Source organism: Myotis brandtii, unplaced genomic scaffold (genome assembly GCF_000412655.1).
Source record: "Myotis brandtii unplaced genomic scaffold, ASM41265v1 scaffold316, whole genome shotgun sequence".
NCBI classification, from domain to species: Eukaryota; Metazoa; Chordata; class Mammalia; order Chiroptera; family Vespertilionidae; genus Myotis; species Myotis brandtii.
This window is the reverse complement of record NW_005362116.1, coordinates 245,745-261,524: the sequence shown is the minus strand read 5'-3', so window position 1 is coordinate 261,524 and position 15,780 is coordinate 245,745. Positions and strand designations below refer to the sequence as shown.

The window sequence follows — 15,780 nt, the reverse complement described above, 5'->3', positions numbered from 1 at the left end:
ATCAGGGGCCAGTAGCCTGGGGGAGGGGCCATGGGTGGTTGGCTGGCCGGCTGGAGGGGCCACAGGCAGTTGGCCAGCTGGCCAGCCAGCCAGCCCTGCCCCTGATCAGGTTGGGGGGCCCGGATCTGGGGTGGGGCTGGGCAGGGAGAGGGGCTGCAGGAGGTTGGCCAGCCGGCCCCATCCCCAGATCTGGCTGGTTCGCTGGCTGCAGTGGGCGTCATAGCGACCAGTCTTTCTGGTTGTTACGGCTTTCCGGTCACTGGTTTTTTTTATATGTAGATTATTTTCCTTCGCACATCCCCGTCTATCTTTAAAAATATATATTTTTATTGATTTTTAGAGAGAGAGGAAGGGAGAGACAAAGAAAAAATTCAACGTGAGAGAGAAACACCAATCTGCTGTCTCTAGCACATTCCCTACTGAGGATCAAGCCCAAAACCTCAGCATATGCCTTGACCAGGAATCAAACCTGCAACCCCTCACTGCATAGGACGACGCCCAACCAACTGAGCCATACCAGCCAGGGCTCCCCCCCCCATCTTCATTTTTAACTAATTATACTTCCAAAGGGAAGTGACTCCCTGTAAGCCTCACTTGTCCCATCTGAGTTAAGGGGTAGGACAGGAGGTGTCTGAGGCTCTCTGAGCTTTGAGAGTGCACGGTTCTGGTCTAAGCCTGTAACATTGCCATTACAAAGTGAAACTGTTGGCAGAACTTCTGGGAAGTAAGGATCAGAAGCCTTCGGAGATCTGAGTGGAGATGCCTTAACTATGAGTTTCTTGAGAGCTGGAAGGTGCTGTTCACCACTGTCTCCCCAGCACCCTGCTGGGCCTGCACATGATAGGTGTTCAAGTATTTGCTGATAAAGAAAGGTATCTGTAGTGCAGTTGTGTTTTGTGACAGTTCACCTTATTGTTAGTTCACCTTGTGTACTTTTTTCCTCCCAGAGTTTTAAGAGCAATTTAAATGAATTGAGGAATGGATCCAGTCCAAGCTGTGGCGCTAGTTGGTTCTCTGGATTGCAGTGGCTGGACATGTGTTGGTAGCAGCAGATGAAGCTAGCCACACACTCAGGCCTCCTGAGCTGGGCCTGGAGGGGGCACCGAGTGCTTGTTCACTCCACGGTTGGGCCGCCCTGGCCTGACTGGCAGAGGGCCGTTAGGAACTTCTCAGGGCCTCCATCTCCATGGCTGTGAAATAAGGAAGTGGCTTGACAAGGACTCCCAGATTCTTTTTCTCTCAAAGCTACAGCTCTGAGAAAGTTGAAATCATTCATTGTAATAGCAAAAAATGTGTATGCTCTTACCTTCTGCCCCCACATTTCCTGAACACTGCGTGCCAGGTGCTGAGAATACACAGATGGATGAGTAGCAGGCCACGAGCTTAAAGAGCTCATTCTCTCATCAAAGAGGCACAATTGTGTGGTTAACTCTGACTCAGAGCTGCGAGGACTGTACTTGGAAACGTGACCTCATTCGCCAGACATCTCTTGTGTGTCCTCTCACTTCCTGGCGCTCCTCTAGGAAGCCAGGGAAATGGAGATGACCGAGACATGGTTCCTGCCCTCAGGGAGCTTACAGAGTAGAGCGGGAGAGGCCCATTGTGGCAGAACACAAGGAGTTCCCTGCAGAAATGCCATCCTAGGTGGTGAGAATGCCACAAGCCAGCCTGACTCAGAGCAGCTGGAGAGGCTAAAGCTTGGTAGGATGTAGCTGAGGATGGTGGTTCGATGGGAGGTGGGGATGAGGTTGGTGAAGGGAGGCCAAAATATAGCTTAGGGGTAGTTTATAAAAGGCTCCAAATGCAGAATTAAGGAGCCCGGACTTTTTGCAAACATTAAGAGGCCATTTAAAGGTGTGAAAGCAGGGATTGACTGAAGAGCTAGGTTTGCAAAAGCTGGAACTGTTAGCGGTGAAGATGGTTGGAGTAGTGCAGAGATGCAGATGGGAGTGAATTCAGCCATTGGCCAGTGCCTGGGAGGACCATGGAGGTCCCTGCTCAAGGCAGTGGCTGGGAGATTGTAGGAAGGCAAGGGCCAGGGAGACTTCAGAGACCACTGCTTCTAGTCTCCTAATATTGCTTTTTTTTGTTTGTTTTTTAGCAAGTTGCTGGGAGGTGAAAATTTGCTCTGTAGGGCTATGGGCACTCCTCAGTGTTTTATCGCCATAATGGTCAGTGCTTTCCACTCACAGATAATATGAAAATTGGGGGTGGGGAGTAGGGCTCTGGGCCCGTGTCTTCTCCGTGAAGGCATTAGACTTAGATTTGAATCATGGGCGTGGGCTCCAGAGCCTTGCCAGCCTCCATGGAGCGTTCTCCACCTGGAGAGGAAACTTTTGAGTCTGTGCTCATAACCATGGACCTTTCGTTTTACAGAATTCACACTCACATGATCTGATCTCCCTTAAAACTTGGGACAATTACTTTCATTATTAATATTTTAGTAAGCTCCCTGTACTTAAGAACAACTTAGAGGGTTTTAAAAGAGAACATTTTGGGGGTGTTTTTTTGGTTTTTTTTGTGGGTTTTTTTTTTTTTTTTTTTTTTTTTTTTTTTTTTTAGCAAGTTGCTAGGAGGTGAGAATTTGCTCTGTAGGGCTATGGGCACTCCTCAGTGTTTTATCGCCATAATGGTCAGTGCTTTCCATTCACAGATAATATGAAAATTGGGGATGGGGGAGTAGGGCTCTGGGCCCGTGTCTTCTCCATGAAGGCATTAGACTTGGATTTGAATCATGACCTCAGTGTTTTATCGCCATAATGGTCAGTGCTTTCCACTCACAGATAATATGAAAATTGGGGGTGGGGAGTAGGGCTCTGGGCCCGTGTCTTCTCCGTGAAGGCATTAGACTTAGATTTGAATCATGGGCGTGGGCTCCAGAGCCTTGCCAGCCTCCATGGAGCGTTCTCCACCTGGAGAGGAAACTTTTGAGTCTGTGCTCATAACCATGGACCTTTCGTTTTACAGAATTCACACTCACATCATCTGATCTCCCTTAAAACTTGGGACAATTACTTGCATTATTAATATTTTAGTAATCTCCCTGTACTTAAGAACAACTTATCAGACTGGTTTTATTGATTTTGTTTTATTTGGTTTTTAACTGGTTTGGAGATTTGCTCTCAATAAATCCCCCAGCACTTTCTAAGCTGCTACTATTTTGAGATTATTTGAAATCTACATTAGGACAAGGAATGTTTCTTTAATTATCTAATTTTTCTCCTTTCAGATATTTGCCAACAGGAAAAGTTGATAGATGATAAGAGAAAAGGAAACAAGAAAATAATGTACAATCAAAATGCTAATTACTTTGCTTTTCTATTTGCAGGGGAGCGATATGTGATGACATTTTTGAATGTGTTAAATTTTGGCGATCAGGGTAAGATGAAATTCTGTAGTGTTTTAATTAAAGGGGAATACTGTTAGTAGATACTTCCTAGTATTTTCTCTGCATTTTGATATGATTAATGAAAATGAACCTAGGAATTATATAAAAGGAAGATTATGAAAACATGAATCCTGAAGATTGAAAATTGTAGGCCTTTATAAATATATACAGTGTACTGACTCTCCCTTCTCCTGCGACCTGGGTGGCAGGTTCTCTGTTGAGATCTGCCTTACCCTGCTTTCTGTAGAGCTCTGATGCTCATTTGGGGGTGGGGAGGTGCTAAGAGAAGAGAAAAGGGAGCTCATCATCACAGTTACAAAGATATACCCCATGTTTGTGTGGGTGTACTTAAAAACAACTTACCAGACTGGTTTTATTGATTTTGTTTTATTTGGTTTTGGACTGGCTTGGAGATTTGCTGTCAATCCCCCAGCACTTTCTAGGGCTCAATTTTTTCATTTTTTTTTTTTAATATAACCTTGGAGTAGTGGAAATAAAAATAGGAAAAAATCCACGTGGTATTAATGACTTTTATAGAAAAGTGCTGGTGAAGGAAGTATTCTGTATCTTTTGTTGTTATTAATCCTCACCCGTGGATATTTTTCCATTGATTTTTAGAGAGAGTGGAAGGGAGGGAGACAGACAGAGAGAGAGAAACACCGATGTGAGATAGACACATCAATTGGTTGCTTCCTGCGCATGCCCTGACCAGGGCTAGAGATTGAGCCTGCAGCCGAGGTACGTGCCCTTGACCAGAATTGAACCTGGGACCCTTCATATTGCAGGCTGACGCTCTATCTACTAAGCCAAACTGGCTCGGGCTGTATCTTAATTGTCAACGTCAGTGTCCTAGTTGTGACATTGTACTCGAGTTTTGCAAGATGTTACTCTTCAGGGAAACTGGATCTATTATTTTTACAACTACACGTGACTATAGTTATATCAAAAAGTTTTAAAAATTGAATTAGATAAAAAGTTAATAGTGCTGAGAAAATTCAGAGGAAACCCAGTCGGATTGCTGTTTCTTCCTTTTGTTTTGTAGGTGTATATGATATAGTGAATAATCTTGGCTCCCTTGTGGCCAGATTAATTTTCCAGCCAATAGAGGAGAGTTTTTATATATTCTTTGCGAAGGTGCTGGAGAGAGAAAAGGATGCCACACTTCAGAAGCAGGTAGTCCTGGTTCTTATGTCACCATCTCAAATGAACTCTCTCTCTAATTGCAAGATAGACAAAAATGTGGAGCAGTCTGTTTCCCTTCTGTCTGATCTGAAATTTCCTTCTAGATTTCATTTTTCTACACCAAGCATGTCAAACTCAAAGGCTAACATGGGCCAAATAAACAAGGTTTAAGTTTATGTGGGCCGCAAAAAACCAAAAGCTTCAACTTTCATAGAAAGGTAGGTTTATTTCGATAAAGAAATGCGGAATAATAAGGGTTGAAATAAATGAGTAGTCGTTAACATAAAATAATAGAACATTTTAATAAAAATTAATACTTTTTCTTGAACATTAACTTACCAGACAGTGAATAACTGCACAAATTAATAAGCGTAATGCAAATAAACCAATTTTTCTTGTTCTCCGAAAGCGAAATATTTTCTGTTGCGCACACCAAACAAGTCAGTATAAGACTAATGACGTGGCAATCGGCTGCTAAAATATTCACTGCTAGTATTAGTGGAGAGAAATGGTGCGCCTGCGCGTAAGGCACATAAGGGAAATGAATGCAACACGATTATAGTAATCAGTCATTAGCTAACCTTGTAGTTCGTTATTAATAATTATGTATAACAGGATATTGTAAAAATTAAATTAAAAAATTTTCATTAAGACATTTCTTACATACCGTTACGTTGGCTGGGCCGCAAAAGTATTTGTTGTGGGCCGTGAGTTTGACTGCTTGTTCTCCACACTCTGAATGCATGCTGGCAGGACCCTGTGCTCATGTCTTCTTTCACAGCCTCTCCCTTTCTCACTGGCTGGCCCGCCCTTTCCACCTTTTGTCCTTCTTTTTGGCCTTATTCTTGACCCAGCCCTCTCAGAACTCTCGATGGCTGTCCCCAACGCAGCACAGACCTCCTCCCTGGTCTAGTCTCGGGTGTAAGACCCAGAGGTGAGCCAAGGGACTCAGAGACTGGGGCAAGGCTGACTGAGAACCTGGGGAGGGAAGGACCTGGTCATTCAGTTTCTCTCGCCACACCAATTGTTTAAGCTTCTTAAGGATTGTGAAGTGCCCAGAGCTACATTCTGACTGTGAGAACCTACATACTCCAGTTAGTAAACACAGAAGAAATTTTAATCCAGAAGCATTTGGTTACATAAACTTCCCCTTTTCTAAAACCACTGAAAATGTCTGGATACTGAACACAATGTTGGGGCGTGGTCCCATACACCAAACGGTTATTATTTTAGAATTAAAAGCAAGCTAAGGTGGCCTCTTACATGTCTTAGACATTTTACAAAATATAGTTTAAGCACAGTATCACAATGAGCTAATCTGGTTCTCAATTTGACTTAGGAATATTTTCCTAAGTACACTGACAGGAACTTCAGGATTTGGAGATGTTTGTCAGGAGAAGAACACTGGCAAAGGCAAAGCTAGCTAGCAATGCAAAACATTGCTATCTCACTTAAGAATAAATATCTGAGGGGACAGTGAGTGTTTCCTAAGAAACGTTTGACATAATTTATCCTAAATGAGTTAGACACGAAGCCGCCCCTGCACTCCCGAAGGAGGCACACATTGTCCTTTCCTTCCGTTGCTGATTGACAGACACAGCGCGGGCTGCAGAAAGCAGTGATGCCCTCACCAACTGAAGGAGTGGCCAGGAAGCAGCACAGGGGAGGCCAGATGTGAGGCTTTCCTTTGGCTCATGATTCATCCAACTTCCTTCCCTCTCCCCGGCACCAGGAGGATGTTGCTGTGGCCGCCACGGTGTTGGAGTCCCTGCTCAAGCTGGCCCTGCTGACCGGCCTGACCATCACCGTTTTTGGCTTTGCCTACTCTCAGCTGGCCTTGGATATCTATGGAGGGGCCATGCTTAGCTCAGGATCAGGTATGCACAAGAGTTGCCAGATGTGTTCTTATTTCTGAACAGAAATAGGAGAGTCTTATGAAATTCAAGAGCTTGTGCGCACACATTGAATCTGTGTCATGTCGGGGGAATTGTTAGTGGCGGGGCTGTGGGTGGGACTCTTCCCCTCATAGGAGGTCAGACCAGGTGGATCTGTTCCCCCACCTCATTGAAGAAGTTGCTAAGAATCCTTGCTTGCCCTGGCCGGGGTGGCTTGGTTGGAGCGTGGTCCCATACACCAAAAGGTTTCGGGTTCAAATCCTGTTCAGGGCACATACCTAGGTTGCAGGCTCTATCGCTGGTCGGGGTGTGTACCTGAGGCAATGATCGATGTTTTTCTCCCTCTCTCCCTCTCCCTCTCTCCCTTCCTTTCTCTAAAAAACAATAAATAAACATAACCTCAGGTGAGGATTAACTTTTAGAAAAAAAAAATCCTTGGCTTTCCTCTTAGGCCTAAACTGGGTTTGCCAGGTGCTCCCATGTGACCCCTCCAGGGCAGGGGTGGGAACCTTTTTTGCCAGGGGCCATTGGCTATGACTCACTTAATATAAATGTCTGTTGCTATGAAAGAAGCTCCTAGATTTATTGAGTTTCGAGTCCCGCCTGCGATTGCCTTGGCAGGGCCAGACCAAATGATTTCTCGGGCCTCGTCAGGTGAGGGTGAGGGAGGAAGGCAGAGAGCAGGCTGTAGTGAGCCTCCACTTGGTACTGAACACACTGAAGGTAGTCCATACAACATAAATCTCACGGCCTGATGCATAAAAGCCTTTGAAGGATAACCCAGAGCCACTTGCAGAGAATAAAATTGATCTCGGCAAATAAAATTGTACATATAGTCCAGTGACTCGGTGTTTGAAGAAGGAAAGCATTGACTGTGTCGAGCTCTGAAAGACCGGGAGCCCGGGCCACCACGCATCTCGCAGCACTTGCTCGGCCCCGGACGGCACCACTTTCAGAATGCGCTGGGCATGGGCTGGCAGTCCATTGCAGTGTTTCCTCTTGGGTTTAGCAAAGGGGTTTTGCATTCCTCAGGTCACTAGACAAGGACCCTGAAGACTTCTTTCTGCTGCCCCATCTCAACGTGAAGAGCTTTGTCAGTTGCCATTTTATAAGTCCTCGGGCATGCTTTAGTCTCCGCTATAGCTTTAGTCTCTGCTGTAATGAGCCCAGACTTCGATATTAGGAAAAGAACAAAGGCCATTAAGTTTGGAGAAACTCCTGCTGTGAAATCAGTGCCAGGCGTACAGCTCCCTGGGGCTCCTGCTGGGAGAAGTGTGTTTCTATCAGGCAGCTGCAGGGAGGCCTCAGTGGGAAGCCAGTAGTGAGTCTGTGCAGACTGGGACTCAGCTGTTTCACAGCAGCTCTGCCCCTTTAGAAAGGTGATCACCTAGGAGCAGCCTTTAATGTAGTGATCCCAGGAGTGCCAGGAGGAGAAGGCTGTCCCATCCATGGAATGTTCACCCAGGGGAGTAATCAATCGCAGAAGACACATAAACAAACGACTGTGGATGTGTAGTCCTTTTACTCCAGTGAGATGCTGGTGCCAGGTTTGAGCTTTGATAATAACATTTATCAATTAAAAGGGTAGTGTTAGTTGATTTCTAAGGTAAAATGCCTCTGATGGTTTATGTCACAGTCATTAATAACTTCAGACTCAAAAAGGTATTCTCAGTATCCTCTTCACAGAGAAGAGTCGAGAATGATCAGGTTTCTTAGTCTGTGAAAAGAGCCTGTGGTTTTGGGTGCCACCAAGTTCTTCAGGGCCATCGGCATCTCTTGCCTGGCCAGGCTGCACCAGCGTCATGTCCCAGCAGGGTCTTCTAGCCTTGTCTCCGCATTATAGCTGCCTCTCATTTTGACCAAACTTGAGCCTCTGTAAAGCCCATCGTGGCTTCTGGTAGGGTCAGTGTGTCTCCCAGGGTGCCTGCTAGCTTTCCTTCCCTCATTTCCCCTCCCCCTCGCCTCCACTCGCCCTCATCTCCTTGCCCTGCTCCTGACTCTTTGAATGGATGGCTCGCAGTTAGTTTATCCTTTCTCCTATTGATGTCGGTTTGGGCTGTTATATGTAAAACTGCTGAGGACATTTATGTACAAGTGTTTTTGTGAACATGTGATTTTTCTTCTGTGGGAAGTATACCTAGGGGTGGTATTGCTGGCTCACAGATTGGGCATATGTTAATTTCATTACCAATTCCTTGGCTGTCTCTTGATAATGGCCCTCTTAAACTGGGGGTCAGTCCCATTTTTAAGGCTTCGATCGTTTGTTAGCAGATTTTTTCAAAGCTTGTTAGTTAGCTATAGAACTGCATTACTTTGTTACAGAAAAAAATAACACGGTGGGCTCTGGTCTCCCTGCGGATTTGTGGGTGTTCTCTCCCTGAAGCTGCCTGCTGCTCCTGTTCTCCCCAAGGTCTTTTCTTCAGGACCTTTTCAACTGAGGTTCTCTTAACGCAGCCCTCATACCCTGAGTGCTCCAGCCAGCAGGACTCTCCGTGCTGGTTTAAAAAGTGAGATTTGCTTGCTGGCCAGATAAGCTTTTAGCTGTTAAGCAAGAGATCTATGCATTTATTCATACGTATCCTTTTGTTTTTAGCTGTTTGTTTTAGTCGGTGCCATGGAATGCTAGGAGTCCTTCCAGGTCACTAAGACCATAGGCTTGAGCATGCATTTGCCCCTGATGATACCAGCAGGGCTCATGACCCCCTGCTGGTGTTCTCTGACCACCCCGCCAGCCTGAGGGTGGGTGTGGGCCTCCCGTTCGGGCTGTGGCGGCTCAGTGGGTTGTTTTCTTACAGGTCCTGTTTTGCTGCGAACTTACTCTCTTTACGTTCTCCTGCTTGCCATCAATGGAGTAACCGAGTGTTTCACATTTGCTGCCATGAGCAAAGAACAGGTCGACAGGTGGGTGACCTTAAAGACACACCTCTAATCATGTTCTTTAGCCAAAGTGAAGTAACATGCCATCTCATTTCTTTTCATTCTGGACCTGCCCTTACGAAAGGCTCTCTTAGAGGTGGCACCTAGCCGCTAGTACAGCCTTCCCCGGGCTCTCCACTGCACACCCCCCGTCGGTGGAGGAAGGGATCTGGGCCTGAGGGCTGTCAGTCCAGGTTTGCAGAGACGTGCACAAGACAAGCTCTACTCCTGCACTTCCTTGCTTACTGCTCCAGAGGGTTACCAAGGGGCTTCTCCAGGATTCAGAGTCCTGTCCCTGAGAATCTGACTTGTGGGTCTTTAAGAATCTCAGGATCTGTGACATTTCTCTCAGAGAAAGGCTCATGTGAACATACATGTTTTTGCCCATTTTTCCCATCCATTGACAACAGACCAGAACCTCTGCCCCGGAACCTCAAGCAATGGTTCTTAACCCTGGTTGTGAGTCAGAATCCCCCATGGGGCTTGCTAGAAATGCAGACTCCTGCCCACCTACTTCCACCACTCTCTCCTACTACACCTACAGAATCAGCAGGCTCCCCGGAACCTCAAGCAATGGTTCTTAACCCTGGTTGTGAGTCAGAATCCCCCATGGGGCTTGCTAGAAATGCAGACTCCTGCCCACCTACTTCCACCACTCTCTCTCCTACCACACCTGCAGAATCAGCAGGCTCCTAACTCTGTGTGTGTGTGTGTGTGTGTGTGTGTGTCTAAAAGCTCCTCAGTGATTTTGACATGAACTGCTCATGAATGAACTCAGGATCTTTCATCTCTTGTGTCCAAATACCAAAAGCAGCAAGGCTGTATCTTAAGATATCACTACAGGATGAGGTGAGGAGAGCGATGAAAGTGATAGGGAGAAGGAGAGAGAGTAGAAGGGGTGGGTGCAGGTAATGGGATGAAATGGGATGAGGAGCCCTCGTTATCCCTTTGGTCCCTGGGCGGGGGGTGGGGGGGTGCGTTCATGCTACCTCTAAACTGCCTTGAGTGCTGCTGAAAGCCCTGAGGCCAGTGGTGGGGGTGGGATGGGAAAGGGTAGTTCAAGGAGTTGGGGAGCCCTTCCTCTCATTCAGAGCAGCCTCTCTGCCCCTGTTGGACTGTCTCACAAAGAAGCTTGTGACTTTGTTTGCTACACCATAGTTTAGAACTTGAGTCTAGAGCAGCAGACCCCAGTCTGACCAGGTTCCCTTAGGAAGTTCTAGCCCCTCCTAGACCAACAGAACTAGACTTGTCGGGACCTGGGCCGAGGGGTCTTCCATTACACAGCTCCAGGAGATTTCCAGCGACAGCTGGGCCCGAGGAACGGCTGGCCCGAACCAGCTTTCCCAGGAGAAACGACATTGAGCACTGTGACCCAGTACATGTTCAGGGGCCATGACTGAGACTTCCCGCTTTCACGAAGCAGTAAGTTCGCCAGTTATGCACAGGACACGCTGATAGTTTTAATTCTGTTGTTTCATTTTTATTATTATTTTTTGTTGTTAATCCTCACCCGAGGATATTTTTTCCATTGATTTTTGTGTGTATGTGTGTGTGTGTGAGAGTGGAAGGGAGGGGGAGGGAAGAGGAGAGAGAGAAACATCGATGTGAGAGACACATTGATTAGTTGCCTCCCACACGTGAATCGAACCTGCAACCCAGGTATGTATCCTTGACTGGAAATCGAATCCAAAACCCTTTGGTGAGCAGGCTGACACTCTAACCACAGAGCAACATTGGCCAGGGCTGTTGTTTTATTTTTAAACTGCCATATCATGACCCACTAAATTGATTTTCCAGCCTACTTTTTGGACACAACATATAGTTTTTAAATAATGGTCTTGACATGGTATTTACTTCAGATAGTTAAGTTTAATTTTGAAATATTAAACATATATATATATGTAATATTTCTATTGATTTCAGAGAGGAAGGGAGAGGGAGAGAGAAATAAACTTCAATGATGAGAGAGAATCATTGATTGGCTGCCTCCTGCACGCCCCCCACTGGGGATTGAGCCCACATCCTGGGCATGTGCCCTTGACTGGGAATCGGACCCTGACCTGCTGGTTCATAGGTTGAAGCTCAACCACTGAGCCATGCCGGCCTGGCAGTGACTTGGTGCTTTGAAATCAGAGAAGCAGAAGGAGCAGTACAGTCCATCCAGTCATAGACTCCAAAGAGCTCTAGAGAGGCAGAGAGAGAAGGAAGGATGTGCAAGAGTTTGGGGACACAAGACGATCCAGGCCTGCTCCCTGTTTACATCTCATTTTGGAGGCTGATCATTTGCTTTGAATGATGTCCACCAGCCAAGGTTACGGGGCTTCTGCGTTTGAAAGGAAGTGGTGTGCAGTGCTAGAGTTTAGGGGCCAGGGGTCAGGGGGAGTGTTGGCTCCCTCCCCAGGCAAGTTACTCAGACTCCGTGTGCCTGGTTTTCTTGTCTGCAAATGAACCTGAACTCCGCAGGGAAGGCTGTGTGTTTATCCACAGCCCCCCCTCGCCCCCCCACCCCCCCCACGGTGCCTGACACAGAGTTAGCCTTTGTATATAATTGTTACCCGTGCCATATTCTCCTGCCTCACATTAAAGACTTGGGCTGAATAGGATTATTTTGTGTTTTGATTACAAAGTGCCCCTTAAATGAACCAATTATTATCCTTAAAAAACCATAACTATCTTGAGTTGCTCATTTTCTTCAGTCTTCACCTGAGGACATGCTTTTATTGATTTAGAGAGAGAGGAAGGGAGAGGGAGAGAAACGTCAGTGTGAAAGTGAAACATCAATCGGCTGCCTCCCATACATGCCCTGACCAAGAACCTAGGTATGTGTCCTGACTGGGAATAAACTGGCAACCTTTCGATGCACGGGATGCCACTCCAGCCCACTGAGCCACACCGGTCAGGACACGAGTTGTTCATTTTCTTACTCCTCTATTCAGGGGTAGGGGGGACAGTGACATTTCCATGTTATCTTTAGAGCATGAAAATGTTATGAAAACCAGCTGGACTGTGGGGACTTGCAGGTGCTTTCCATGACTGCATGTTCACAGCCACTTTTTTTGCAGGAGTTCTGTCTTAGGGCAAGTTGCCACTGCCCCGCTTTCCTTGTTTCCCTCACCAGGTACAACCTCACAATGCTGGCCCTGTCATCTTCATTCCTGGTGCTATCCTACCTCCTGACCCGTTGGTGTGGCAGTGTGGGCTTCATCTTGGCCAACTGCTTTAACATGGGCATTCGGATCACACAGAGCCTTTGGTTCATCCACCGCTACTACCGTGAGAGCCCCCACAGGCCCCTGGCGGGCCTGCAGCTGTCGCCGGTCCTCCTGGGAGCGTTTGCCCTCAGTGGTGGGATTACTGGCGTGTCAGAGGTGAGAATCCCTGAAGCAAGCTGTCCCCTGTTCCTCCCTCTAGGCTTCCCTTCCTGCTCTGCCTGAAGCAGCTGGACAAGTATTTCCCACCTCTGTCCCTCCCCCTAAGCCTCTAGGACAGCATCTTAGGATGCTGTTAGCCGTGGGGACAGGGTAGACCCTTAGTACATAGTTGTCATGCCCTTGATCTGACTCCGAGTTGGAACAATGGGGCCCCTGCTTCCCCTGGCTTGCCCCAGAGGAAGGAGGCCAGGGCGGTGACGGTGGTTTCTTTCCACAGGCGTTCCTCTGCTGTGAGCAGGGCTGGCTGGCCCGGCTGGCGCACGTGGCAGTGGGGGCCTTCTGTCTGGGAGCGACTCTCGGGACAGCGTTCCTCACCGAGACCAAGCTGATCCACTTTCTTAGGACTCAGTTAGGTGCATCCAGACTTGCTGACAAAATGACGTGACCTGAGGGATTCGCTGACACCTGTGCACCTGGGCCAGCTGTGGGCAGAGCACGTTTCCTGGGCAGAAGGGCCCTGTAGAGGGGTCTGCGGAGTGAGGCCCACCCAGGCCCGTGAGGCGTTGTAGAGAACCACCCGACCAACATGGACTGTCCATCCGAAGTCTTCCTCAGGAAGCAGGAGTTCCATGTTTACGGGAAGACCAAAAGCTCTTTTAAAATAAATACAATTATTTTTCCACCATTTTGTTCCGATCAGCATTTTCCTTTTGAGTCATGTATTCATTCCTTTTGGGTGTGATTGACCTTGGGAGCTACATGCTCCAACAAACTACACCTTGGATGTTAATAGTCATCTGGTGCAGAGAAGGAGAAGCGCCGTTTTACCCCTCACCGGAATATTTGACTTATTCTCTGAAAGAAGGAAGGAAAGCTGATGTTAGGCACCAAACAAGAACAAAGGAGACCCTGGAGTGTGGCTTTTCTCATATCAGCCCTGTGGTCTGGGTTTTTAGAGAAAGAGAAATGTTGCTCAATAGAAATCCAAGCAATGAAAACATGAAGTCTTCCAGCTCACATTTCCCGAAGTTCACTGGGGATCACATGTCATCCTCACTATGTTCCCTGGGCCAGCACATGCCTTCCCAGAGAGCTGGCTCAAGGCCTGGCCACCTGAAAGACGGTTTGGAAGGACACTGATCCAATGTGAGCTACCTTGTCCGCGGAAGGAAACCTTGCTTTGCAGCTGCGTGACTTCCCACAGGAGATTGCACAGATGACAAAGTTGAATAGATGTATCTTTTTTTCTTTATGTAATAAAATAGGGTAAATTCTCTGTGGCAAGTAGCACAGGCCCTTCCACTGACCCATGACTTCTAGCACTGGTCAGTACACCAAATTCCAGCCCCAGGACAGGAGTGGCAGGCCCTCGGGCCTGGTCCTCCAGGATACAGTGGGTGTCCCGGCTAAAGTTCACCTCTCTTCACCCTCCCGCACCCAGCAGGCAAGATCACCAAGCATTGTTCCTAGGCAGCAAAGAGTTTTTCTTCTTTCATTAATGTACCAATTTCTTTGCATATGGTTGACCTTTGGAGCTACATACGCGAACTGTACCTTGAATGTTGGCAGTAATCATCCAGCCCCGATGTCCCCACACTTCCTGTGTTTACACTCAGAGCAGGTTGTTCACCTGGGCCAGTCAGGGCAACTAGTGCCTGGCAGTGATGCGGCTAAAATGCAGGCATTTCGATCAGGGGTGGGGAATGTCGGCCCCGTGAAATCATTTGGTCTGGCCCTGCCAAGGCATTAGGGGGTGAGTTAATTAAATGTTTGATCAAATGTAGCAGGCTGATTTTTAAGTTGATAATTTTGTGTGACCCACAAATGATGTTATAAATATCCAAATGGCCCTCGGCAAAAGAAAGGTTCCCCACCCCTGATTTAGATCCATGGACCCTGAGCCAGAGCCGCGGGCCAAGGACCCAGACCCAGCAGCACACCCAGGTTAGTGCCCAGGCACCTGCACACCTTTTTATCTATTCAAAGGAGAGTGTTTTTTTGTACTAATGGTGGGGAGGGGTGTGGGGGGGAAAGTAGCTAAATGCAAGGTGTGACTGAGCAATCGGAGGCCCTCTAAAAGCATGGCCTTCGTAGTGCTTTTGTAAGGCAGGGTCAGGCCAGCTCAGAAGAGCTGGTTGTCCCCTGGGGCAGCGTAGGCAGCACACGCAGAAGGCAGCCCTCCCTCCAGTGCACTTTTTTGTCTCTTGAGTGAGTGGAAATGTGTCTTTAGCCTTCAGAAGTTCCTTCTCTGCTGCCGCTGACCACCCTCATCCTCTAGGACCTTGTCACCCACCCCAGGCCCACTTGACCCCAGTCTCAACACATGGTCTCTGAACTACCTGCCTCAGAATCCCTTGGATCAGTGATCGCCAACCAGTGGTCCGTGGACCACTGGTGGCCCGTGAGGTCCGAAAGGTTGGCAACCGCTGCCCTGGATTGCAGTGTAAATGAAGGTTCCCAGGACCTACTCCAGACCTTTGGAATTGCATCTTTGGGGGCAGGTTCTGGGATCAGGTTTTTGGCAAACGGAGGTGGGCACACCATTTGTCCTTGTCAGTCTCGGAACCCAGTGTGAACTGGTCGTGTACACCTTCACCGTGTCCGCTCTCTGCTCCAGGAAGAGGCAGCATGGCCGACTTCCCGGCTCCTCAGGCGCAGAACCACCCAGGCTTCTGCCCGCCTCCAGCGGGACAGCGAGCACCATTCTCACCTCTCCGAGCAGCCCGCCTTCTCCCAGGAAGGGTTTTTGGAGGGAATCACACTTTTGTTTTGAAGTGACACTTAAAATACAGCGAGGTTACTTCTCCATGGAAACAAGCCTCTAAAGCACATCCTTTTAGGAAATGAAGAAGCCTTTGGTGGTGAGAATAACAGTATTTGTGTGTGTGTGTGTGTGTGTGTGTGTGTGTGTGTGTGTGTGTGCTGCTCTGGCCACAGGTGTGTTGGTAACTTCAGACCTGGCCTGTCAGATCCCTCAGGGAGGGCTGCTGCTGCTGCTGCTGCTTCTGTTTGGTGCTTACCAAGGAGC

The 15,780-nt window shown here is 47.8% G+C and overlaps 1 protein-coding gene across 1 annotated transcript in view; it reads left to right on the top strand.

The window, feature by feature from the left end:
* RFT1 (RFT1 homolog) overlaps positions 1 to 13,437 on the top strand; it is a 29,620-nt gene extending 16,183 nt beyond the window's left edge. Inside the window, exons 8-13 of the mRNA XM_014542935.1 lie at positions 3,329 to 3,379; positions 4,431 to 4,561; positions 6,303 to 6,447; positions 9,261 to 9,366; positions 12,500 to 12,749; positions 13,030 to 13,437. Of these exons, the coding sequence (XP_014398421.1) occupies positions 3,329 to 3,379; positions 4,431 to 4,561; positions 6,303 to 6,447; positions 9,261 to 9,366; positions 12,500 to 12,749; positions 13,030 to 13,197 (851 nt within the window). The 3' untranslated portion in view covers positions 13,198 to 13,437. The remainder of the gene's footprint in view (positions 1 to 3,328; positions 3,380 to 4,430; positions 4,562 to 6,302; positions 6,448 to 9,260; positions 9,367 to 12,499; positions 12,750 to 13,029) is intronic.
* Positions 13,438 to 15,780: the final 2,343 nt, after the last annotated feature.